The sequence below is a fragment of the Lagopus muta genome, chromosome 14 (genome assembly GCF_023343835.1).
Source record: "Lagopus muta isolate bLagMut1 chromosome 14, bLagMut1 primary, whole genome shotgun sequence".
In the NCBI taxonomy this organism is placed as follows: Eukaryota; Metazoa; Chordata; class Aves; order Galliformes; family Phasianidae; genus Lagopus; species Lagopus muta.
Genome location: NC_064446.1, coordinates 2,568,428 through 2,596,120, shown reverse-complemented (window position 1 = coordinate 2,596,120; position 27,693 = coordinate 2,568,428). Strand labels below are relative to the sequence as shown.

Sequence of the window (27,693 nt, the reverse complement as noted above, 5' to 3'; positions counted from 1 at the left end):
TCAGTAATTCTAATCCGAGATCAAGTAAACAGAGTCTTTCAAGTTCTCATTTCTGACCAAGCTCCCACTCACTGGAGGAATATTAGTTAAAACTACAAGGCAAACAAAACCGATCAAAGCAGTTCTGATATCCTTCAGCAAATCATGCCTACATTTAGCCTTACAGAAGTTGCAAAAAATGACACAAGTAACTTCGTACATACTTGGATACTCAGAAGTCGAACAGAGAGGCTGAAGCTGGCTCCCTGCAGACTCACACTGCCTTCTGAAACCAGCTCTGCCAGGCAGGGACTGCTGAAGGCACTAATTACCAGCACCCAGGGGAGGAGAGGCATCCACCACCCAGCATGACAACGGGACCACATCAGGAAGGGGATTAGGAAGAAAAGCAGCGAGACATCTCTAACATCTCAAAGTGGTGGGTACGTGTCTCTCACAGATTCTTGCTTTTGAAATAGCTAGGAAGCCCCAGATGGCTTAAGAGTGCTTTAAAACGAATGCAAGTCCCTCTTTAGGAAGCAATGGTTGCTATTTTCTAATCCACGAATCTGATAAATTATGTTTATTAGAAACATCTTGACACTTGACATCTTTTAACTACTGAGAGCCCAAACACTAAGTGAAGGAGAACCACCAATCTAAACCACATAAAGCACGTAGCAGCTCTTCTCACATCAAGGACAAAATCTCTTCTCATGTCCCTCCAAATCTGCAGAGGAATGCAAAATACTCTGGTGGCTCTGAATTCCAGCTCAGAAATAGGCAGCCGCTGACAAAATGTGCCTATGCTAACAACTGGAAAGACTCACAGCCTCAAAAAAATCTCTGCAAGTATAGCCAAAGGCTACACAGGGAGGAAGCACATAAAAGATTCTTGTATCAACAGAGTAATAAAAGGCTAGGAACAGTTACTGAAAGCAGGGCAACAAAGATGTTCAGCCTCACAGCAACAGCAACGCCACAGCTCCAGGTCTCAGCTCAGGATGCCTACAATAAATGGGGCCACACACCAGCTCTTTTTGTCATTTGTGTTCATTCTGATTTTCTACTTAGTGAGATAATTAAGCCATACCTGAATGAAAACAGTCCCCTAAGATGAAAAGCAGACAGTGGAGCCCATGGCCAAATAATGAGATTCAGAAAATATGATGGCAGAGAAAACTCTTCATCCACATCTCAGTCACTATAAAGCATTGTGAAAACAAAGCTCTAAGGGTCATCGAGTTCAACTTGAAGGGTTTCAAGTAAATTGAAAGTTAGTTCTGCTAATCACAGTCATACCTGTATCTGAGATCTGTACTAACAATTCCTTGTTTCAGCTTAAACTGAACCGTTTATGTAAGCATTAGGTAACCACACACATCAGGCTCAATTGCCTTCAGTCCTCCCCTAGCAGCCAGGCTCCCCAGTTGCCAGGTAGTGCAGTTATTGCTGGAAGTTCAACCGAAAATATACTTGGAATACTGAGAGTGTACCAAGATCTAACAGCTGAAGGCAAAATTAGAAGGAAATCCTGATACTGAAAATAAAGCATCGCTTTTATTAGCCTCTGACTAACCCCAGAAAGGTTTGCAAGAAGATTCAGTACCAGCAGATACCTTAAACACAAATGGGATAACAATGTGAGAACAAACACTGCTTGGACCTCAGCTCACAGACTTAATGTTGCTTTTACATACCCATTTGTACAGCTCCCAGGGGCCTGATTTTAAGCAAGCCGTGCCTGATCAGTAAGAGCTCCCAGTACCCAACAGCCCTGCGCTCAGAGAAAGAAAACCTCAAGTGCTTCTGCACTTCCAGCACTCCAGAACAGTTATTCTGCAGGTGAGGAAGAACACAAATGGCTACTAACAACTACAACTGTGTACAACAGGTCATCCAGTTTAATCATGAATGCTTTGAGGACTGCAATTAGCACCAGTATTTCAACTTGGCTTCTGAAGTGTCAATTTGCCTTATGTCACTGCAAAATTCATTTGCTGCTCTTCAGTAAATACATGACTGCGTATCTCTTAATATTTAGCACGCCTGGTCTAACATTAAATTAACCTTAAGAGTGAGTGTGGGCCATGCTCACGGAGTACTAAACCACACTGCCTGTTTTTAAAGTGAAATTCCGCCGAAACCATCACAAGTTTAGAATTCCTGCTGTGATCCAGCTCCATGAAACACCAAGCAAAGGCTCCAACCCCAGCGAAGGACTCAGGGCGCTGGCAGCTCCATGCAGTGGGCAGCCAGCCATGTGCAGGGCATCCTGCAGCTGCCAGCAGGGCAGTGAGCCCAACCTGCACAGCCCAACCTGCACAGCCCAACCTGCACAGCCCAACTGCTGAGCAACTGAAAAAGCAAAAATAGCACGATACAGGCTTTCATACAGATCAGAACCATAGAATCGTAGCTTGGTATAAAAACTTGACTGACTGATTAAACTAGGAGTCAATTCAGGCTGGAACAAGGGAAAGCCCTGCTACTTCTGTCCAAATTACCAGCTGTTTTCCAGCATGCATATATTTTCACTCAATAGATGTTACTGGAAAAAAAACCATATAATTACTGCAATCCCCAGAGACACCAGTGTTTCCAGCAGCAGGTGTAATTGCTAAAATTAGACAGGGAGGAGAATGCTTTTGATCTGTCAGACGATTTAAACTGCCTGTGCCCTCCCCTATTTTTTTTTTATATAATATGCAACAGCTTTGCACTTCTTAGGGGAGAGCTTACCTCAACAGGTACTGCAGGGATGGTGCCTAAAATATTCCTTGCGTAACTGTCCCAAACACACCCTGCTCTCATTTAATTTTCTGAGTGTCTGGAGCAAAGCGTTGGTAACAAAAGCTGCCTGCATCCATCACATCTTACCACACTGTATGTGCAAGGACAGGGAGCGCTGAGTTGTGTAATTGTGGCTCAGATGAGTCAGCCCTGCACTGTTCTGAGCACCACGGTGCAGGCTTGCCCAACACGGACATCAGGCAAACTGCTTCCCTGTACGTCAGGATGGGAGCCCTGCAGAAGGGCAGGTGGGAGCCCACAGCCCTCAGCTTCACACCAGCACCTACCAAGCAGCTCTCGCCCTCCAAACCCACACATGAGTTTGTGCTTTCCCTCTCACTTTTATAGCTTAACTTTGCTACGCACCAATCACATTTTCCTTTCAGCTGAAAACTGGCTTTATCTTCAACCAGCTGGACTGTGCAGAGCTCTGCCAGGCTTCTCAGAGGTTGAATTCTACCTCCAGCTCACAAGCCCTGCCTGTTTTCAGCCGGGCACCCAGCCCTCCTTGGCTCTGTGCTGCATGCAGCCGGCCGCATTCCTGCCCGCAGCAGACACATCTCAGTGCTTCTGCAGCGTGCACAGCGCTTCGGCTCATTGCTGACACTGCTGAAATCCCTCAAACTGAGGAGCGTGGTAATCTCTGAATTAAACACAGCTCGAGTTGTCGGAGCTTCCAGTGCATCTCATCCTGAGCGCACACAGAACGCACCGCATGTTCTCTACACAATTCTCATCCATCCTCAAAGTTTTTCAGATTAAAGGTAGGATGAGGAGCATCTCAGAAGCAAATTTCAGATATAGCTGGTAACCGGGTCATCCTCAGACGCCTTCAGATTCATCCAAAATAAATCAGCCTATGTTAAGATTAAATATATTTGCAATTTGGCTGCCTGGTGCAAAGCTAAAATACTCGAAGGGTTATTCCTGGACTCCCAGAGGGACTTTAGGTTCAGACTTCTGGATCCACGTGAAACCGATTCTGCCCAAATTTAGTTACCTCAATGTGCCAGACAGCAGCTGAGCCCAGCTCCCAGCATAACGATGCCTTAAAAGCCATACAAAGAACACAAACGGGCATCAGAGACTTCAGTCTATTAAAAGAACCCCAATAATTAAGCCATTCTTAACAATCTGACCAATTCTCCTTCCACCCCCGCTGCCATTTGCTGGTGCTCATCCTCCCCCTTTCCCCTGACACCTCCAGACACACACTGCACACAGAAGCACGCAGAGCAACTCCCAGCAACCACAAGGCCACAGGATCAAGTTCGTTATCATGAAAGACAGACAAACGAGGATTTAAGGATCAGAAACATGAGCTTCAACTAAACAATTCTCCACGCTTGCCTGCGTCCTTTCTCTAGTTTTTCTAGGAGCAGACCTGGCACTTTCCTCTCCATCCTCTCCTGCTTTCAGTGGCCACCAGGATGACACCAGAACTTGTTCTCTGGCTTTCACCCCTCCCCAGGGAGCAGGAGAACTGCAGCCACATTCTGAAGAGGATCCTACACAGACTTTTTTTTCTGTAAAAGTTACGAAAACATTACTCAAAAACATGGAGGAGTCTGAAACAGCAAAATCTCAGAATGTGTTCAGTAACCTCAAGTATTCGTCTTCTGCAAAATAGAAGTGTGGGAAGAAACATTCTTACACACAAGACATTGTAGAAGCTAGCACAATAAAAATATTCAATAAAAATAAAGCCTAAAACCAGCCAGCTGCTCCAAGAAAGATTCCAGTGCCATTCAAGAGCCATTGTAAGTCCATGTTTTTCTCCAAAGATGCACAGCAATGTTCTTCAATTTGGCAGCTAATGAAGCCATATTAATCCATCAAATCCTAACCACTTACTAAGTGTATGAAAAAGTCTTTGCTTAATACCCAATTTCAGTGCATTTTTGATACTCAACCAAAAGCCCTGAGAAAGCCCTTTCTTAGGAGAAGGCTGTGGACTAGCTCTGGTTAAGAAAGAAGCTTTCAGCAATAACAGATGCTAAAATCAAATACTCATTTTTTTCCCAATCTCCACTCAGCCTTGCCTGGCCTTAGCCAAACACTACACTCAAGTGCTGATTTTATCTAGGCATTACAAGGAACATGCAGTCGCCTAATTTGGATTTCACATGGTTTATATAATGGAGGTCTAAATGCTCTTGACCTCCAAGGTCAGCACCACTTTTCCCTGCAACTCCAACTTGCAGTTAATTAACAGCAGAAAGACTCTGGTTTGAAGGCTCTACAGAAAAGGATTTGAGAGCAGGGGACGATGTGCCCAGAGTCTCAGGTTCTGCTTTCGGGGGGATTGTTTTTCATCCATCGCTTCAGCAATTCACGTTACAGCACAGCACATTGCACTGGCCCCACAGAGAGCTGGTGAAGTTTTACAGGATGCAAAAGGCAGTGTGACAGCCAAAAGCTGCACGCTGTGCAATGAAGCCCTGAAACCAAAGCTGGGGCTGCTGCAGCAGGCCAACAATTATCTGCTCGCTTTCTGAAGACGTTTGAGTTTCGCATCGCTTCAGTAGGAAAACATTAAAATCCCTGCAGTTAAGAGCACCAGGCACCCTGGATTTCCACTCTTCGGATACTGAATTCACAGGCATTTGGCCCAATATGCACTGTTTCTCCCAAAGCACACACCTGTATGCATGCTCAAGACTTTCAGATTACACTTTCTTTATCTACCTAAGCTTGAGAGTACACAATTGTTCCTGGATCCCTGTAACATTATGGATGTCTTTTTTTGTATCATGTCTTGAACGAATCCTCCAGTTCAAATACCTTCAAAAGTATAGCAGACAAGAGCACCACGACTTCCCAAAGCAAGCTGCAGTGTGCATTCACACTGTGCAGTCACACACACAATTCCAAAGATATCTCCACTAAGTCCTTCTTTGAGCAATTTTTCAAGCAGGGCATTTAATTATGAGCTACTAAATATTGTACAGAGAGAATTTTCAAGTCCACTGTTCCTCACTAGCAAAAAATCTTTAGCTCTTTTCATATTTTATGTTCAACTGAACTTTGCAGTAAATATTTCTGCATTTATTAAAGAAAACCCTGCAAAGTGAAGAGAGGAGTAGATGCTTAAAAAAATCAGGGTTATTCAAGAAGCATAGTTCAAGTCATCCCTAAAATCTGGCTTAATATCTGTATCAAGAAGTATGTGCCAACCTGAAGAATGATAAAAACACTTAAGAACTCGAAAAAGTTCAGCTTCAAAAGGTAAGAACCCCTAAAAGCAGCAACGCAATGCCATGCCTCAATTCAGGACTTACACCACCTGTCTGTAGCAAAGGGTTGCAAAATAGTCAGGTTTGCCATAGAAACATCCTACAGAACAGTACAAAGTTTTGGTTACAGTTCCTCCTTTCTCCACTATATCACTTCTCCCATATTTGATACGTGGGTGGCTGGAAGATTGGCTCGGTACCGTCAGGTTTGTCAACCACTGGCATATTGTGACTGTAATTTATGTCCATTCTATCCATGAAAACTAAACTAACGCTGCTATCAACACTGCAGCTCAATTCCCCACGAGCGTCCTGGCTGTGAGCCTGTGACCCAAAACCTACCAGCACTGGGTGAAGGAACTGAACATATTTAATTTCCACCTCAGCAGGAAATTTTTATTTCCTGTTTCTTTGCAGATTCTTTGAAGGGAGGCATAGCACACATCTTCAAGGATGAGGCCTGCATCAGACATACATGGAACAGACCGCCTGCATCTCCTCTTCCCTGCTACGGCAGACTTCACTCCCTCCCAGCACAGGCATGGCATTACTAGCAGGCAGGCTGAAGAACATGGCAGTTTACTTTACAGATTTCTTTGCGCCCTAACAGGGGCAGGGAGCAAAAAAATGAAACCCCACATTTCCAACAGAGGCAGAGGAAGCGTGCGCACAAAGGCGTGCCCAGCATCTCTGCTCTCCAAGATGCAGGCTTCTGTAAGGGCTATCAGGAACAACAGCTCCCGCCCACTGCTTGTGAAATGCATCAGCCTCAGCACAACTGTGTTAGCTTTCCTGAGGAACACAAATTGATGCTTGAAATGATGCTTATCTGGGGCAGATAGAAGCCGTGGCTCGGGATTTGCTGAAGCAAGGTCTAGCATCTTCTGCTGATAGGTGAATCCATCATCAAGAAGCGTGCTTGCCTCCTCAGGGATCCGTCCCAGCCTGAGAGAAGGCAGATTGGGATCTCTAACAGCACCACAGAGAAACACCAGCAAAGGCAAGTTAGCAAGTGACTGATGAGGAGTGCATTTCTAAGCTCACATTTCTGTTCCAATGTTCAGAAGAGTTCTGCAGAGTGCAGCTTAGTGAAATACCACAAAGAGGGTCAAGGAACTACAACTTCCTTCTGATCTCTATCACAGCCATAAAGATTACAGATTAGGCAGCTGATTTTTGAATACTAAAAGCTTCTGAAGAAAAAAACAAACGTGAGAGAAAACTGCCCTGTAATTAACAGTCATAGTTAAGTAACTTGAAACGCTTGCATTACATGGAAATATTTCAAGATGGGGGATCAGGAATCAAAACTTAGAGACATTCAGTCTGATATCAGGGAACAACACTTCTGCTCCTCAGTTACAGAGGCTGCAGAGGAAGAGCTCTGGTTCACAGCTCAACACGAGCTCACGGGCTAACACTCAAAGTCATCCAGCAAGTAACCATTCTCTTCTGCTTAAAAATAAACACTGTAAATTGACCCAATAAAGTGAAGGTCTCTCTTCTTGCCCCGACAAAACAGCAGGCCTAGTTAATAATTAAAGTCATAAAACTGAAAGGACTCAGATACACAAAGGATGACTGAAAAAAGTGCTTATCGCAACACTTTCTTCTGGATAATAAATCATTCCTGGGAGAAAAAAAAATCATCTCCCTGCACTTCATAATTCCTCATCCCATGGGTGTCCAGCCCTCATCAGGGCCGTGCAGCACAAAGCTGTGCTGGGCACCTGGGAGATCTGCTCTGGGCACTGCGCAGTGAGAAACGCCCCAGCACCAGAGCATGGGTGAGAGGAGAATACAAGAGCTGGGTAAAAACCTTGCAATCGCTGTCTGTGCAGCAAACATCAAACTGAGCTCTTGCAGCAGCCCTCAGAACCTGCAGCAGACACCAAGCATCATAGAATGGCCTGGGTTGAAAAGGACCACGATGCTCACCCAGTTCCAACCCCCAGCTGTGTGCAGAATCACCAACCAGCAGCCCAGGCTGCCCAGAGCCACATCCAGCCTGGCCTTGAACGCCTGCAGGGATGGGGCATCCACAGCCTCCTTGGGCAACCTGTTCCAGTGCCTCACCATGCTCTGTGTGAAAAACTTCCTCCTAATATCCAACCTAAACCTCCCCAGTTGCTGTTCATTTTTGGAGGAGGCTCAGCCTCAACTAGGAGAAACATCTATGTTGGGAAATCCCACTGCTGATGAGCAGGGAGAAAAATGGGCATTTACCATCAGGCTTACAGACCTAGCACCATCCCACTGCATAAAATAGCAACGGGTGTGCTGAGCCACTATCTACAGCTTGAATCACAGAACATGCAGTTATTAAGGTTGGAAAAGCCCACTACAATCCTCGAGTCCAACCATCACGAGAGCCTTCTGCAAAAACTGGGCTTGGCTCTACAGCTTTGTGTCTCAAAAAGAAGCCTGTTTAAAGCAGAGGGGCAAGCACAAATATTTCAGAGATTGGAGAGAACGCTGTGTTCCTTCCAAAAAAACAAACAAGAAAAGGAATCAAATCTGCACTTCTTTTAATGGACCTGTTGGACTGTTTCCAAGAAGGAACAGTAACAGTCCGACTGTTTTGAGGCAACATACCAGAAAACATGTCAAGGAAATATTTGTAAATGATTTCAAACCTAAGAGGAGAAGGAAAGCAGTTGTCTGGCTATTACAACTCATTTTAACAGCTGCAGGGAGGAATAACATTTTCAGAAGGAGGCAGGCTGCACGGTGACAGGCTATTCATCATTCTCCCATTTGTGATTTTGCACAGTGTAGGAAAAGGTTTGAACAGAACACACCTACAGCACTCGGGATTGCAAGAATCCTGCTTCAAGTCCATGTCTGAATCTGTGCTGTGAGAACGACAGCACGGCGATACAAAAATAAGATGCTGAAGTTTTCATATCGATAAATCAATTCTTAGTTTTCAGATACCATTTTCTCCGGTTCTAGTTTCCATTTTTATACTTCCATCTGGTCTCTGAATAGAAAAGCCAACACCAGAAACTCCAAATTAGTCAAGAATAACAAATAGAAGTGTTGGCAAATTCACATTAAATTGTATCTTTCCAATAAATAAATTAAATTTTCTTCTTCGTGCCCTCGCTCAGCTGTGATAGCACTGAGATTCCCCATCGCCAGAAAATCATTTCCTTTGCAGAGTATGCCATCATAAGGCAAAGAATATTGAAGCCCTAACGCTTCATAACTCCACTTGCAAATTGTAAGTTCCTCCAAGCAGCAATAAATTATGAATTGGTCAATTCAAAAGGCTTTTAAGACGTTTTTGCAAAGACAGCTTCCAGTTACGGGAGTAAATCAATGCACTCCTGCTGTAATGTGCAAGCAGGAAGGGCTCTGGCAAGAACCACACCAATGTCACCTCCCTGCGGTGCACAGCCCTGGGGGAGTGCTAAGGAGGCAAGGGACACTGCAGACAACGAAGACTGATGCCTGACAGACAGCAAATAAAAAGGAGCAGCAAGGAAACCACATTGGAGGGCTGTGAGCAGGGTGAGCAAGAAAGGCACACCGGTAGGAATGCTCAGGTAAGGCAACGGCCTGCTTTCAGTCTTGCAGTGAAATCTGTACTAAAGATAGGATGAGAACAGCAATTTGAATCCAAGTGTGCTCAGAACGGGAAGGTGAATGCCTTGTTACTAAACCACTACTAAAGACAATTCAGTAGTTACAAATAAGCCCTCGGATTCCACAGTACTTTCAACACGTAATTGGCATTCAGTACATGCTTTTCCATGCAGTAACACCAGCCATGGTGTGGGGTTTTTTTTTAAGTTATCTGTCTCTGCCCATTCACTAACAGGTCACAGAAAGAGGGCAAATATTGAAAGAATGGCTTGGAAGGGACCTCAAGGATCATCGATCCCAACTCCCTGCCTCAGGCAGGGCATCTGCCCAGAAAATCCCACAAAATAAGCAGGTATTTCTCTGCAAGAGGAAAGCACAGAATACAAAGTATGACTCCACCTAAAGAATCAGAACGTGGCCATCCAACCTACCGGCACCACAGGACATCTGCTTGAGTGCTGCCGTTTGATTTTAGAAGCACAGCGAGGATTTATGGCATTGCTACACCTAACCTCAGCTTCCTTCTTCCAGGTTGGTGTAAGGCCACTCCTGAATATTCTACAAGGGGCTAAGATGGAGCAGAACCTCCTGAAGAAACTGCAAAAGCTTCAGGCTCAAGACTAGGATTCCTTCCTCCTTTGGACCATTCACTAGCTACCCTACACATATAACACACAGATAACTGATACAACACTGATAATTTCACGCCACTGAAGGGCTTCTCAATTCCCCTGCTTGAACTCACTATTAATCACCATTAATCTAATATTACTGATCACATATCTCCAGGTAGACGTGCCCTACCCATTTCTACACATGGGCTTATAAGCTAAAGAACAACAAAAGGCAAGACGAGGTGCCAAAAATAAAAAAAGGGGAAAGAAAGCTGGTGCCACTTTCATTTCCAAGTTCCCCATGGGCTCACGGAGTCACATGCCTGAAATGAGAACTCTTTTTTTAAATCCCTCACAGCTGCTTCTAAAAGATTGAACAACTCTTTACCTCGGTTGCAGTTCTACAAGAAATCTGACTGCTGCACACACACACATAAAGGCCTTTATTTTGGAACACTGTTATGTAGCAGTGATGTTGGCTACAGCTGGCTCTGCGAGCAGCCTGCTGAAGACAGCTCTCCAGCCTCACCTTACCAGAACGCTCTGTGTAGCCAGCAGTGCATTCACCGACACAGTTCAGTATTTTATCCTACAATCAATAATACCAACAGAAGTCAGCTTATGTTCATCTAACGCTCAGCCTGGTAAATGTAGCAGGTGCAAGCTCAGACAACTAACTACCTGTTAAAAACTGCTCATAATAACAAAATTTGCCATTATTTCAATTCAGTGCTACTAAAGAGTTGAGTCCTCCCAGTTCCCAGATTTGCAGACACACACACTCTGCTTGAAATCCAGCCTCCAACCCGGACAGAGCCCAGCCAGCCCAACGCATGGCCCAACAGCTTACCCCCTCACAGCCTGCAGTCACAAAACCAAGACACTCAGCCACCACCTAGAAGCCTGTTATTAACAGCAGAACTGCTGCTATCTGTTCTCAGGCCGTTCCACACAGCTGCATGCCCAAACTCCAAGGGCAGCTCCAACCTCTGTCCCACACTGCCGTGATTACAAACATCTGCTGTTACCAGGGTTTGGCCACGATGCAGTGGCGCTTCCTGTAGGACTGCTATCCATCTGTACATTCACCTTAGAAACTTTATTCTCCTTCACTTAAAAACTGAAAACACAAAACATTTCAACGGAAAAAAAAAACGTATTTTAACAGAAATCCTAAAGTTTAATGTTGAAACTCAGAGCTGCATTTTGCATGCCAGAGGTTCTCAGGCAGACTGTTACTCTCTAAGGCAAAGCATTCACATTACCCCGTGTCTGAGTGGAAACAGACTGACTGCAAACAAAGCTCAGCTTGCTTACGTTCTCATTCACAAAAGCAATGTCTCTCAAACATTCATTTTGTGCAGATTGAACCACTGAACAATGCCACTGCGTTACAGAAGTTACCAATATGAAATAATCATGACATCTGCTACCAATTATACATCCCCAAACACTTCAGGAAGTGCCACATAGATAATGCACATGTTCTGCATTTACTTTCCAAGGTAAATATTTTGGGAGTTCAAAACTGAGCTGGTATCAAAAATCTCCGTTTCATTATTTATCTTTTCCAGTCCCTCCCACACCAGTAAAGCAACAGCAGCAATTCCCCATCAGTAAGAGCCACCCCCACCCCCTGCTCCTCACTTTCAGAAGCTGAAGTGCTAAGGGACTCTGTGAACTCCAAGAGCTGCAGGGCTCCATGCTGACTGCCCTGCATTCAAACATGCGCAATGATGAAAGTAAGGCTGTAACCAGGGCTGTATTTAGTAGAAAATTAAAAGCTTATCCTTTCTAAATTAAATCACAAAAACATTACAGGCTATTCAGTTCATTGCAGTTTAAGAGAAATGGCAAAGCTCATTATGTGTTGTGGGTTTTTGTTGTTTTTTTTTTTGTTTTTGTTTTTTTAAATTAAACAAGAAAGCAAAACGTAGCAGGCAACATGCACAACTATGCTACTTATATCACAACTTCATAAACAGGCAATAAAACACAAAAGCTCACCACCCCCCAGAGAACCTCCTGTACAGAAAGCACTCTTAAGGTTCACTCCTACAGTGCAGTTAAGTAGAAGATTTCAGAAAAAGGATGCACAAAAAACATTTAGCAGACTTAACAATTTGATTAAACAAGAGTCCTACGAGTTTAACAAAGTTCAACAGCATACGCATAACATTTACAACAAGAAAGAAGAAAGGCACCTGGAGACATCTGACACTGGGCATGCTCTGCAGGCATCTCAGTGCGCACATGCTCTCTACCAGGTTGGAGCAGCCTAGCCACAAAGACCTTGGCACAGAACACTGCAGGGTGACAAAAAGGAAGGAAGAGAAGAAGCAGTTAGATGCCACAACAAATCACTCAACGCAGGCAACTCATTAGTACGTTCACATGGGTACTTATCTACAGCATTTCTACGTTCATCGCAAGGTTAGTGGCCAAGGGTAAAATAACAACTGAAGATCCTTTTCAGGAAATAAGCCATCCCTCTGCCCTGGCAAGGATAACGAGCTGATTTGCCTCACCTGCAGCTGCGGGGCTGCGGTGCCCAGTGCCCACTGAGCTCCCTCCCAGCACTGCCCCAGCTGCAGCAGCTCAGCGGTGCGGGGCAAACCCCTGCTCAGGGCTGGGACTGCCAGGCACTGCTGGCTTCTGCCTCCCCACCCCCCCCACCCGGGTAAGAGGAGCACAGGAGCCCTTCATTAAGCGGCAGCTCTTCAGAACGCAGCCCTGGGGAGCTGGTGATGAAGGTCTGGCACCCCACTTTCCCCCCTTGTGCTTATTTGCTCTGACAGCAAAGCCCGTATTAACTTGTGAGGTTACAGCCTAGGTGTGGGGACACCGACACAACCAAAGATAGTAATTTTGTTAAAAGAGCAGCTAACTAAGTTCAGGCTGCCAGACCAAGCTGTGCTTAGTCAACATGCACGGTATCCTGATTAAATGGGTCAGTGGGGGAAGAGCTGGTGTTATCAGTTAAAGGTATCCTGTCAGCCAAATTACAGCCCAGCAGTATTTATGGCTCATCTCACTGCCCGAGCTGGGAAGAGCCATGCTTAACCACTCAGTGCCACACTGCTGACGCTGGAAGCTGGGGAAAGTTTGCAAACATGCTTCTGTGAAGCTGGAGAAATTCAATGCAGACAGACTCTCCAGACCTTTTATAGCCCCGTGGTATTATTTCACAGCTCCTTGTAAGGATACAATAGTACACTACACAACCATCAGATAAAGTTAGAGAAAAGGATTCAATTACTATCAAGCAGTCACAGGCCCAGCCCTGAAGCCTGCCTTCCTGTAATTTTCACGTGGGCTTCCAAATTAGTTGTAACAAATACCAAATCATTAAAAGGAAAAGCCACAGATGAAGGTGAGAGCAGAAAACCTGCAGATGAAGGCTCAAGGAGAGTGGTTAATAAGTAATGAGGGGAAGGAGGGAACCCAGAGCAGCTGAGGAGGGCAAAACCTTTTTGCAAATTTTATTTCATATATTACAAATAAAGCACAAGAGAGCCTATGATGTTCACTTCTGTGCTAAAGAGAAATGAAAGCAAAACCAGGACAAGATGATCCCAGCAGCACCAAAACCCACTTGATTTCTCTCCTCCAGTCCTATGTAGGAAGGGTGCAACTCCAAATGGAAGTTCTGCACTATGCACATGGAATGAGATGTGGAGATCTTATGGACAGAGGTAACAATAAAATTAATGCTTTTTTGTATTTTCTTTCCTTCAATATCAAATAGATCCTTTTTGTGCTCTTAAAAGATCATTTAAAACTTAAGGAAATGCGATTTTCTATTCAGCTACCAATTAACTCAGTATCTACAGCTACTTGACATGACATATCCTCACACAAACACTTGAATTCAGTCCCCAGAACAGCTGTAGACAATCAGGGCAACTGATAGCAGGGCAACTACCTGAATTTCAACAAGACAGCAAGAAAAGATTTCTGTTGCCCAAGCAGGCTGTGGATGCCCCATCCCTGCAGGCATTCGAGGCCAGGCAGGATGTGGCTCTGGGCAGCCTGGGCTGCTGGTTGGTGACCTGCACACAGCTGGGGGTTGGAACTGATGAGCACTGTGGTCCTTTTCAGCACAGGCCATCTACAGCTCTGCCTTAAAAATGAAGTACTTAGGCTGCATCTGTTTTTAGGAATGGCTCTCACTAAATGAGCTCAGTATGAGGAACTGAAGAGCAACGTGGGTAACCTGAAAATAACTTTTTAATTTACTTCAAAACACATTAGACAAAGAAGCCATTTCCACACCAAGTCTAAGCCACACCAAAAACCTCTCCATGGCATTACGAAACCCTGAATAAAAGGATTTATGAAGAACACTGGACACTTCAGTGTAGCAATGATGTTGCACAATGCTACAAATTAAATAATGCATTCTACTTCACATTAAAACAGCAATGTGCAAATATTTGCGGGCTTCCCTGACGTGTTATTTTCTTGACCCTGTCTGCATCAGCGCCGTCAGTCATAAATATGAGCACAGCACTGTATGAAGACTTTTACTTTTTGAGTAACACCCACCTGAGCTTCTGCCCTCACTTTCCACTTGCCTTGCAGCAGGTTCCCAGCGAGCTGCAGCGCTATAAATAAAGACTGGGAACGGGAAAAGGAAGAGAAAGCTGCATGACTAAGTCCTTGCACAAGGCTCTGGTTCCAGAGAGGCTGGCTCCTGCCCCAGCACATCCCAGACAAAAAGTGGGGGGAAAAACATCTTCTGATATACTGAATTGTAATAACTTTTAGGATAAAGGGTAAAAACAACCTCTCAGCCCTGAGCAACACGAGGCTTTGTTCACATGGGACCTCTCGCATGTGCAAAGCACTTTTTGCTTAAAGCACTGTAACGTGTCCACAACATCTTTGTTTCAGTGCCTCTACAATTTACATTTACTTCCCAACTGAAACATTTGTGATTTCTTTCTTATATTATTCTGTAATGCTCACTAAGTTAACTCAAGAAACACATATGGACTTGAGCTTGTGCTCCCAATGGAACTAACGCACATTTTCGGTCTGGTGATGGCAATGCTGCAGTGTCATCGTTAAGGCAGCATTAATTACTAACCCTTATTACCACAACTTCTATAAAGTACAGGAATTGTGACCTCAACATTTTACACCAAAATCACATTCTATTTATTTATACAGAGGTAACTTGAGGAATCTCAATTTAGCGTGCTAGGTGTACAGCGCGGGGAGTCCGCTCTTAAAGCAAAGCCAGCCCTGCACCTGCAATGCTTCTGGGCAGGTCAAAAAAGCTTGGAGGGAGTTCCTTCCTAATTACAAACAGAAATACAGAAAATGCACTTGGCAAGAAGCGTGGCTAGCCAATGAATTCACTCCTCCTGCAATGACTTACTGATCACACAGTTGACTACAAAATCAAAATTGCTTGTAAGCTCCTAACAAACCATCCGGGCTCCCACGTTCTGAAGTGCTTTTCCCATCTTTCTCATGAAAACCAACCAGCTCCTCAGTGCTTCAGCTCTTGTTCTGCATTTCCACAGAGCGAAGATTCAGACTGGGAAGGCCAGGTACAGCCAACAAACCTCAATCTTCCCCCTGAGTTCTCTTTCGGGTGTTTAGTTGTAAGAGACACACATGCTATTCAAGATTTTCAATTTACAGTGCAGTTTACTTTTTCTTTAAGCCCGGACCAACAGAACTGATGTCTCTTTCTTTCCATTAGTGATTAATATTGATAAACCCGTGGGGTAACAGCTGGTACTTGAAATGCTCTGTCTGGGAACAACACACCCACTGGCATCCCATGTTGAGTGCCGCTGAAGGGGGATTCTGACACACAAACTTTGACTTTCAGATGGGATGACTACAGAAGTTTAATGCTCCCAAGGCAAATTTAATATCAAGCCCAGAACCTTCTCAAAAAATCAACATGAACCACAATAAGAGAAAAAACAGAAAGCAGTTAACACCATTCAAAGGCCTTCAGTATTATTTTACACTCGGCAGGGTACAGTTGGCGACCACCCCATCCCTTTTGCTAGCTGGGACGTCATCTAGATCTTACCTGGTGGCTTTACCTGAAGTGATCATTCAGAACACTGCTAAGCAAAACAGTGCTGAACCAACTGGACATTGGAACAAGTACCCTGAGTATTCACAAGTGGAAAAGTAGAAGTGTCAAAGTATATTCGTAATTGTGATTAATTAATTGGAAGCAAAGTGTGTGGGCATGCACATAACACAAAGAAGCACGTTCCACAAGTGACAGCCTGGCTTGGCACAGTCGTACATTCACTACGTTGCACATTTTGGCACACTGGGTATTTTTGCTGAGGTCCTCTAAACCAAAGAAAATTTGTCAGACCAATAGCAAGACTTTGCACTCTTCTCACTTCAAAACCAAGTTGTCCCTTGAGAGGTGTGGTGTATTCACATGCGTCACACAGGTATGGACCGGTGCCATCACATCACTACCTTTCCACATACAAAATGCAATCTCACATCCAGTCTTGAGCGGCTGTTTGGAAGGCTGAGCACCACCCCCACAACGCCCAGAGTGCAACTCCTGTGCTCAGCTGTTCTGCTTCAAGAACGGCCACACTCCCAGGTCAAGCAGGCGGTCTCCATACAAGAGATCTGGCTTACTCTGGCTTTGCTGTGTTTGGAAGAGCTGTGAAAGAGTAGCAAACTCATCTGAACTTGTAAAACATTTTTGATTTTTCCTTTCCAATTAAAATAATAGGAAACCAATAGCTGAGTCACACCTCCAGCAGAAAAATCTATTCAGATAAACGACTGCCATTCCAAAAATATTATAGCTCAGCCTCCCAGCTGTCATTCAAGACCTGCACGTAAGATTCTCGCATTTGGGGAGAACACTAAGTGAGAACTCAGGAAGCTCCAAGCAAGACAAATGAGAATTTATCTGAAAAATTGTTTTCCATTACCACGCAGTTCTTCTACATAGGGCAATGAATTCACAGAAGCGTGATCAACAATGCAGTCCCGCTCTGCTCCTGAAGATCAAAGTATGCGTTCGCTACAACAGAACAAATGCTACAAAAGGAACAGGGGTTCAGTGGAGAAAAGATTAAATGCATTTTCTTTGAATACAGCAACAACCTTACTCCATTATAATTCATTCGTCAGGATAAAACTCGTGCAATGCAGCATCTCGTTTTTGGGAGGACATGGAAGACTACAAAGAAAATCCCAGTACATTTACAGCATAGTTATTCTCCAGCGTTAACTGAAATCACTCTAAATCTTCTGAAATACAGTATTTAGGTCAATCTTTACGTCCTTCATACACAACATCCCAGCTCCAGCAGTTTCAAAAGCTCAGAATTCCAACAGTCCTTGCTGCACTCGCACATCCTACGTTACACAGAGGCCCCCTCAGAAGAAAACTGGCTTTCCTTCCCTTACGCTGAAGGAGCAGAGGTGTTACAGGCCTTCATACAGCAGTACACCTGCTAACAGTAAATCAGAACCGGAGGAAAAAAACAGCTGTGGAGACCTGGTGCTGCCAACTGGAATAGTAAAACTTACTTACAGTGAGTAAGTCATGAAGCTTATTAAGACTATAAGAGCTGGCTCTGACTCTTTTCTGTATCAGGTTATGAAGGACAAGGACTAACGCAATCTAACAAAAATTAACCTGATTTAAAAAATCAGATATGGACAAAGCAGTGTGCACTTCAACTTGGAAGAGTTGAAGCATATGTGAAATCCAACCTCAGTGTGTTATAAAATGCTACAGACACGGTCAGTGTTTGTGTTCCTCATGCTGCAGGGGAGTATTTCAGCAGCCTTTGAAGCTGACTTGCACTTTACTCTTAAAAATGTAGGATTCAAAACCTGGACAAGAACTAAGCGTGCAATGTGCATACACTTACATCTGTGCTCAGCTTAGCTTTCTGAATGCCTCTGACAGGACTGTTCCACGTTTCAAGCAGTTCAGCAATTCATACAGTATTGAATACCAGCACACAGGGGATCTTAATCAGCAGGAATACACATTACAGCTTCTCCTTCCCTCCCCCCAGCGCGTGTTAAATTATTTTCTCATTGCAGTTCTCATCACTAGAGATGTCAGGATCAGTCCTGTCTCCCAATTCTCTCATTTTAGAAAAGGGCACACTCAGGGCAGCAAACGCTCCAGGAGATTCTATTGCAGTGCAGCTCCAAAGTGAGGGATGGCCTGATGGAGTAGGAGAGACTGCAAGAAACGTGTCAGACTAAGGATTAACCCTCAGAATGGGTGGGATTTTTCAGACTGTACTAAAAAGCATACCCAGGACTTCTTCACCCTAACCTGATCACTCAAGTATTCAAAAACTCAAGCATGGAAACAACAGTATCCCATGCACAAGCAATTCATTACGTATGTGTTCATCAACTAAATGCAAGTAAGATTTTTGCAGAAAATACCATACCAGCAAATGAAAGACACAGCTAAAATAATACAAGGTATCAGCTGCACCTACGAGAGTTTCTTCTATGTTATATTAAATATTGAGGCCTTAACATCTGTTTGAATAGCTGTCTACAGAGGAGAGCACTCAAGCAGCTTAGTGTAATTGCTATTAATATCAAAAGGAATTGAGGTGTACCTGCTTCACACTAGCTTTAGAAATGAGTTGACAAGTTCATTAAAGCACTAACTCACAACAGAGCCGGGCCTTAGGAGAGGGGCTCACCTTCCCACTGGACATTCAAGGCACATAACATTCTTCTCTATCAGCCAGGGATCTGACTTTTCCTCCTAACACACACAGATACCTCCCAGACTTATCTGAGACACCATACTGCAGCCTTTTACAGTCATTTCAAAGTCTCAGAGCAACAGGACTCAAAACACACCCACAGTGCTACTCTGAAACAAACCTGCTGCAGCTCTGCAGCACCTCCTCAGCACTGCTTTGAGAACCATCACTAAGAGAACCTGAAATCTCCCTAAGGATTTAAAATGCTGGTTCCAAGCGCTGCCCTGAACAGCAGAACAAAGCCACTGCAATTTGTAACACAAACGAGTGGAGAAGTTCTCTACATTTCCGATGAACTCACGAGAAAATACAGCCAGAAATCAGAGCAGATAGCCATCAGTTTCTGAACTCAACAGAAGAGTTTCAAGTCATTGATAAGGCTGCCTCCACCTTCCAGATGCAAGATCTGGGACGTGTTTCCTTAGTGCCCCTTTGTCTGTAGGTACTGCTGTCTAGCTCTGCAGATGGCACATCTATCCTAAGCCTTGCCTTCAGAGATCAGCAGCATCCTAACAAAGCACAGCTGTCTCCCCTTAATACACTCCTCACTCCAATCTCACACCGGCAGCTTGGGGCGTTCTGCAATCTGAGGGTCATCAAGCAGTTAAAGCAGGTACTGAATTTGCGGACAAACTCATCTAAGCAGAAGCAGCAGGATATAGTACAGGGTGACTGCTTACCTGAAACTTTGTTTCTGCGCTTCAGATCCACCAATCCAGAATGAAAGGGGATTCGAATGGGCTTTCCTTCTTTTCTGTTAAAAGAGAGCAGCCAATCATCTTCAGCTTGGTGTATCTACTCCTTGCTTGAATGAAATCCCAATTAAGCACTGCTAGCACTGTTAGACAGGGCCAATACACCTTACCAGTAACACCTGAGTTAGTGGGGACATCGGATTGGTGGATCTAAGACAAAGAAATGGACTCACAGACAACAAATTGCTCTTTCCCATGTTCTAAATGAATGAATCCTAAACAAATTGTTTTGGGACAACAGCTCACTTTGCAAAGATCAAGGAAGATGAGAAGAAACTGTGCTGCCTACAATGGAGTAACCACTACAGCTTCATCCACCAGCGTACAGCTGACCACCACGCTGTGTGCACTGCCAGGCTGGGAGTTCGTGGCAAAACACTGCAGTAGCTCTCCTCACCTTTCCACAAACAAGCTCCAAAGCATTTCGTTGCCACATTTGTTTGAGTTTTGTTTTTTTTCCTTTTCCAGACTCAAAATGATCCAGCTTTCCTCATGCACCAGCAGCACAAATGGAGCCAGCCATCCACATGAGAGCACTCAGCACTGCTGCACCTCCAGAAAAACCCGGAGCTGGGAGAGAGCAAAACAAGGCGCGCTATTCCTGACTGAGAGGAAGGGCACCCCTCCCAGAGCAAGATGGTAAAGGACTTCATCCAGAACCTCCAGCAGCATGCTTACAGTAGGAGACCAAGACTTTGAAGTAGCTTTAACTGTAACCTAAGAGAAAACCGAGCCTGTGGAAGTTCCAACTACAGATGTAACAAAATAATGAAAGCCTACCCTGAACAGACCAGGCCATGTGACTCCTAGCCAGACCTTTCTGCAAGTCTGAGACAGCAGACAGAATGATTTCCTCTAACCCCAGCCAGAAACAGCAGAAGCATTTTCTAGAACACACCGCTGCACTGCCCACAGAGCAGCTAGCTAGCACCATCTCTCACACTGACCTTTCCAACCCAATCCTGGTACACCAGGAGAGGAGCATCTCCAGCGTGGGATGATGTTTTGCTTTTCGACCCTTTGTAAAGCAGGCATCAACCACAGGGCAACATACATTTCAAAGGTGAAGCGGGGCTGTAAGTCTAATACCACATCCAATACATGAACCTCAATGCTGCCAAGTAAAGCAATAAGATGTCACGGCATATGACTCAGAACTTTAAGAGTACAATATAGCTCAGCCAGCTATCAAAATTATATAAATGTACTGATTTGCTAAATCAAAACAGAGCCAGTGGGATGTCAGCAGCAGAGGCACAAAGGCACAAATGTGAGTGTGACAGCACAGGTCTGATTTTTCTCTTGGAAGCTCCTCTCCATGGAGGAGCGATGGAGACAACATGAATATCGAGTTTCCCTGGCAGGTCCTTTGGTGCCAAGACAGAATTGCTTCAAAGATCTCCTATCAAATACAAGCTGTAATTGGAGCTTAAGTTTTGCAAACAGATTCTGAGTATAGGCTTTCCAAGAGCTTTTGTCTGAAATGCTTCAATTGGTGCGACTTATAAAGACAGAAGATTTAAACAGCACATCAGTGTGCAAGCCGTCCTGAGTACACACACCTCCCCAGGGGGCACACAGTGCAGGCTGTACACGGCTTCTGTGCCTAAATTCCACACTGTGGAGCCCCTCAGCAGCACAAAACAGAATGCAGCCAGGCCACACCACGCACAGCTGGCTGCCTCAGCCAGGCCGGTGAAGGAAACAAACTTTGCCACGCTGTATGGCCAAGAATTGATCCCAAAAGCTTTATGCCAGTTTACACAGAAAGCACAGTGGTTCCCCCTATTCCTAGCAAGCAGGTATTTATCTACATCTTAGAAATCTGTCTGCATTTGTATAGGAGTGGGCCCAGGATGTGGAACTACTCTGTGCTTACCTCTAAACACTCTGCGGTTGCAGGTTACAAGCACAGGGATGCAACTCCTACGGGGACCTGTTTCAGCAAAGCAATGAAGAAACATCACACCTCCCTCAAACACTCCCATTGTCAAGTTTGCCTGTTTGAGAAAGGAATTAATTTCCCAAAAGGAGACTCCCTTTTTTTTATTATTAAAGCACAAAAGGTATTGCAATAGTTCTGCATTATTTGGTCTCGGTCATGCACCACTCATAGTGGGAAATGCATGGAAGTAGCACAGGAAAATGAAGCAGGCTATCAGATGTAACCCCAATGAACTCATAAATACACCAAGAAACTGGAGAAGGGAGGGATTTTCCAGAAAAACTGGATTTGCTGTGAATAACGAAGTACTATCAGTACCATGGAAATCAAGCTGTGAAATCAGATTATGTAATAAACAGTAGCATTAGTATAAAGAAAACATCACCAGAGAAAAAAAGCTAAAATGTAAGTACTGTTATTAATCAGCATTAGTTTAAACAACTCAGTACATATCCTCATTTCCCTTCCATTTCTTCTCTCCCTTGCAGTAACAGCAGCTCGTTGCAGAGCAGCCCTCTTACGGCCATGGTCCCTCATTCTCTCCCACACGCCATTCCTGCCTCACTGCACATTTGCTGCACCATCCATTTCATATGAAGCCCATCTCGCTTTTCACCCTGCTGCACAAGCACTCAAAGCAGCACAGGAAGATGAAACTGAAAATGCCAAAGCAAGAGTGACCTCTAAACTGCACAGCAATAAAACGTAACGCATCAAAAGCCATACATCAAGTTGATTTAACAAGCAGCGAAGGTGCTTTAGCAAACACACACAAAATGAAAAGGTACATCCATCCTTCAGAGAATGTCCCCTAGCCTCTCTCAGGGTACAGCTTGGAAGAAGACAGCTCTGTTTGATTTGCCGAGATGCTGGTGATCCAAATTCTTGACATCCAACAACACTCCCCAAGGGACAGACAGACACAGCCAGCACGGCCTGAAACCACCAACGCCATCCATGCACCCTGTCAGTTCCTACAGGAGCACCCAGGAGCAGGTCAGAGGGGTGGGCTGGTGTGCCTGCCCGTGGGTCCGACCCCATCCCACACTGCCAGTAGCACACTGGGTTCTTCTCAGCGTGATTCAGGGCCTGTGCAATTTCAGCTCAGTGCCCTGGAGCTCCCTGGGGATGCTCACAAGGGCTGGAGGTCACACGTGCTTCTCAGGCACCTAGGCAACTCTGGCTGCTGCTCTTCATGTGCTCAGCGCTGTTGCAGAAGCTGGCAAATCGAGTCATGTTAGATAATTTAACTGAAATGAGGCAAAAATAATCCCAAATGAGATTTAAAAAGCCTTTGGTGAAATGCCAGCATTGAGCTTCCTGAAAAAATTGCAAGCTTCCCTTGGAAAGAATTTAAAGATACTTAGGTTCAGAATTTTCCCCACAAATGGAGCATCTGCAGTTCTCCTCCATCTGAACAGACCAGTAGCTGCTGCCATCCAAAGCAGAACTTCAGCTGGCTTTTCTCACCCCTTACCTGCCCTGAGCATCTCTGTGCTCACCACCGCCCTTCTTCCCTTGGTAATCAGTTCCCCACTCAGCCTATTGTTCCACCAAGCCCTTCCCAAAAGGTACAGCTTTCCACACGTCTCTGGCTACTTCCCTCATTTCACCATAGCTCTGCAGGCTTTAAATTCAGTTACCCAGCTCTAATTCATTTTCTTAAGCTCTTCCTTCCCATTTTCTGTACTGCTGCCAAAGTCACAGTAATCTATTCACTTTACATTTTCATTCCTCCTCTTACAGGCACTATGAAATGTGACTGTCAGTCTAATGACCTCTGCAGCAGCACAGATCTTACATCTGCTGCCCCAAAGGCTCTTCTGTGCCTCCCGAGCAGCCAGCAGGCAACCTCACCACGTCAGACACCTGCCCTCACCATTTCCCTTTCTGCCCCTAACTGATGAAGCAGCCCAGCATGCTGCTGGCTGCACACTCACATGTCTGACACACAGCTCAGAACACTGCTCATTTAGCTAATAAATAAAGAGAACTGTAAAGCATAGCCTGCTGTCCTAGCAAAGCACAGTAACTAGTTAATACACAGGTCTCCAAAGGTCCTGCTGGCTCTCCATCTACTCCCAGGCTTTGATTAAGAGCAAAACAGCGACACTGGAGCCAGAATAGTGCCTCCTTTGTTCCAGATGCAAATAGGATCATCGCCCAGTCCATCACTATCTCTATCACCACAAGAGTAAACCCTCTGAAGGATTCCTCTGAAACATTTGGGAAAAATTGAACAAAATGCAACTGCTTGCTTGGCGTGCACTGATTGAGACAGGGAGGGAAGAAACAAGGCAGAACGTTATAGGCCTACTGAGACACATCCAGCTGTTGTACGTGAGTTTCCAAATGGAATGCTCAGGTTTGTGTTGCACAGTAAAGCTTCACACCGTTTGGGTGCACGCCACCTCCAGCTGCAGTGACCCAGGGAACTCAAGGTAGCACCAGCACGATCTACACAAGTTGCTGCTGGCAACACAGCGGTCTCACAGTGGTCCTGTGAGAAACGCTCTGTTTTGAGATGTTACCTTGTGAATTTGAAGACCTGCAGCTCCCATCAAAACTCTGCCAGGAGAAACCAAAAGACTTTTGGTAACATATTGAATTATAGTTCTTCATTTATTATTTACAGAGGCACTTAAATACTGGACAGCAATGAGAGAGACATTCTAGACAACATGGGTGCCACACGAAGAATATTTTCCATATAGGTAAGTTTGAGATACAAATTCCAATAACACGTAAACAAGCACACGTTGGTGGTTCTGCTGAGCACAGCCCTCCTTCCCAGTGCCCCTTCACACCCCCCACATGGAGCAGTGGTGTGCAGAGCTCCAACCACCAGCTCTGCAGCAGGAGGTGAGCGCTGGCAGCACAGCACAGCGCAGCACAGCGCATCGAGGGCACAGCAGGAAGAGCTGATGGCAGCTCAGTGAGTGGGAGCACTCCAGTAACCATGCCCCGGGGTGCCCAGCAGGCACTGGGAGAAAAGGATACTTTTTATTTGTGATCCAGATGTTACAATGAGGGCAGTTCCACCCATGCCTGTGTCACTTTTTAACCTGTACCGGATGTGTTTTCCACACCTCTACGTTCTTGTACAACCACATTTAACGCAAACTAAGAAACTAACTATCCCCTGTCTTAAAGCCTGAGGGGGAAACAAAAGTGTGGCTTAGTGCAGCTTTCAGAGGGAAGGAGAACCACGAGGCTTTTAGCAGGTATTCAAGGCAAACACGTGTAATGGGTTTGATGCAACTGAACTCAGATTTTATAAACAGCTCAGGATGCGTTGGTAAAAAAAAACAAACACATTTCACAAATCATTTGTTGTCAGTATTTCACCTTCAGAAAGTTTGATCCTTTAGAAGAGCAAAAGGGCTCCTGTTATCTGATTTCACGGACAAAACCAAAACCTTGCAAAGAAAGAGCCCTCTGCATCATTTTGGCAAGCCCTCCATCTGTTCTGGATTACCTCCTTACTCCTCATTGCCAATCCTTCACCCGCTCACAGCATCCAATGGACACAGCGCTCCGAGCCCAGCTGCAGCCCTGCATCCCCCCAGTGCCAGCACAGGCCTGTGGGCCAAATACCATCCCGTGTACAACTGAAAGCCAAGGAAAGTCCTCACCAAATCACCTGCTCATCACTGTTAAAAGGCTAACGACGTGATTTCCACAGCTAGAACTTAACAGCTAAAGCCTCCAGCTGTCCTAAGACGGCGACTCCAAAACACTAGCTAGAACTCCATACAGCAAATAGAAGTTGTCACTCTGAAACCTTAAAATATTTCTCTTAGATTTCAGCTTTAAAAATAGACCAGTATTATTTCTATGACTGATTTTTCTTTAAATAAGCGTAAATGACCCAGCCAGTGCAGAAGAAGTTGAGGGCTAGAACACCCTGTTCTCTGCCTTTATGCAACACGTTGACACGTTATCTCTTGTTTATCAGCCACTCAGAACTGCTTTGTATTTGCTGCTCAGAACTCCTGCATCATCCATCTGCAGCTGCAGTACTGGGGAGTCAGCTCTGGCATTGGAAGGCAGTGAGCAAGCACCCAAAGTGCTGCAAATACAGCCTCCTGGATCAGCAGGAGGCTACAACTTCTCGCCTGCAGTAAGCAAGCACCCGTTCTTTCTGACAACAACACTCTCGAACAGAGGAGCATCCATCAGGTCCTGCACCTCCAGATCATTTCTGGCTTTGCAATGTTTACTGCTGCTACTATCAACTGATACAAGAGTGCATAAAACACTGTAACTGCTGACTGAAAGCTCTGTCAATACAACTTCTACTTCTGCTCTGTTTGTTTCAGCAAACCTTCCAGAGAATCTCATCTGCCACAACAGCAGAGCACAGAACCTTTGTGCCAGGGCTCCATTTCAATGGGCTTTTGGTGACTCCAGCGAAACATTTCTGCTCAGACACAAGTGGTTCTCTGCAAGCCTTTGCCAGGATCAAAACTAAACTACCAACTAAGCTTTATGGAATATCAATTTCTATTGGGAACTACAGAATTAATTGTTCATTTTACTAAAATTTTATATTAATTTGCTTTGAAAAAGGAAAAAATTTGTTTCCTAAGTCTCCTAAGAATTGAAAATTTTAGTATCCATACATATTTGCCTTTCCCTTAGCACATTTCCAAGATGCAGCTGTAACGAGGGGACAGAGCTGCTATCAGAAATTACATTTGCTTCTGCCCGTTGGCAATCTGGCCAAAACCAGTGAAGACGCCTCAAAAGGGAGAGTTGTAACAAAGGGCAAGCAAGAAACCTGAGTGAGGCCACCTTCCCTCCCAGCCCCATTGGAGCAGCTCACACGCCCCAAGGCCAGGCGGTATTTGCAACCCGCTGGCACAGTTAGGAAAGCACTGCTGGGATCCAGTTGGCTGTGTTGGAAATGCAGAAGGCAGCTTTCTGCAGGGAGCTGCTGCTGGAAGACACAGCTGCACCACAGCCGCTCCGATGTCGCTGACAATGAGAGGGAGCTCCCCAGATCCACTGGGACAGTGGGATCACTGAGATGGCCTTCAAGCTGCTGGCCTCATCGACAGGCAGCGAGCACCGAAATGCCATCGGGCCGTTTCCTTTTGGCCTTCCACCTGTGCTTACACACAGCAGGCAACACCAGAGGGAAGCTGGCGTTTTCCACAGCTGCCGTGTGAGCGGGCGCTAAGCTAGCTAAAAAACCCCAACCATCCAGTGCCTACACAGCGCCCAGCTCCCCCTCACAGCGCAGCAACAGCCCATTTCGGGTTCTTTTACCACCCAACACCATTGCATCGTGCTGAATTCCGTATACAGCAGCAAATACCGCGTACGGCGATACAAAATAGAACCGTCGCAGTACCGGTGATTCTCACTCTTGCTCTCAGCTCCCGGCGCCGCTCCCCCCCAGCGGTGGCGATGCGGGTCCTTCCCGCCGGGCCGCGGTTCGGCCGCTCCCTGCAGGGCTGGCGGAAGGGCCGCTCCCCCCGGGCCCGGAGTTCCGGACCGGAGCCGCGCACCGGGTGCAGGCAGCCCGCCTCCAGCCCCCCCATTCACACAGCGATCATTTGGATGCGCGGTTTGGTTTTTTTGATTTTTGCTTTTTGGTGGGTTTTTTTTTGGTTAGTTTCTCTATTTCTTGAATTAGCTGTTTGCTTTTTTTTTTTTGCTTCTTTTTTTTTTAACGCTTTTTTCCTCAGCGGCCCCCCAAAGGAGGAAGGCGGCGGGAGGAGCGGCGCAGCGGCCGGGCCCGGCCCGCAGGAACCTCCAAGCAGCGCCGGGCCCATCGGGCCCACAGCGCGGCGCCGGGCCCAGCGGGAAGCTGCGGAGGGGGAGGGGCGGCCGTGACTCACCATCAGCTCGATAGTCTTGTCCTCGATCACCGAGTCGGGCTCCATAGCGGCGGCAGCTCCGCGCGGCGCCCGCCCGCCCCGCGCCCGCCAGGCCCCGCCGCCACTCGCTCGCCCGCCCCCCCGCTCGCGCGCGCGCACGCACGTACGTGACGTCACGACGCCCAGAAGA

At 45.6% G+C, this 27,693-nt stretch overlaps 1 protein-coding gene across 8 annotated transcripts in view; it reads right to left on the bottom strand.

Annotated features, from left to right (window-relative positions):
- FBXW11 (F-box and WD repeat domain containing 11) overlaps positions 1-27,693 on the bottom strand; it is a 65,776-nt gene extending 38,083 nt beyond the window's left edge. The window contains exons 1-4 of one of the 8 annotated variants that reach the window (XM_048960246.1): positions 27,525-27,636; positions 19,656-19,729; positions 17,155-17,263; positions 12,418-12,519 (exon numbers count right to left, since the gene is read on the bottom strand). In XM_048960246.1, coding sequence (XP_048816203.1) covers positions 12,418-12,468 — 51 coding nt within the window. In that variant the 5' untranslated portion in view covers positions 12,469-12,519; positions 17,155-17,263; positions 19,656-19,729; positions 27,525-27,636. Of the gene's footprint in view, positions 1-12,417; positions 12,527-12,619; positions 12,701-17,154; positions 17,264-19,655; positions 19,730-27,524; positions 27,637-27,670 lie in introns of those variants that run through there. The other 7 variants (XM_048960251.1, XM_048960248.1, XM_048960250.1 and 4 more) reach the window with 7 other exon arrangements.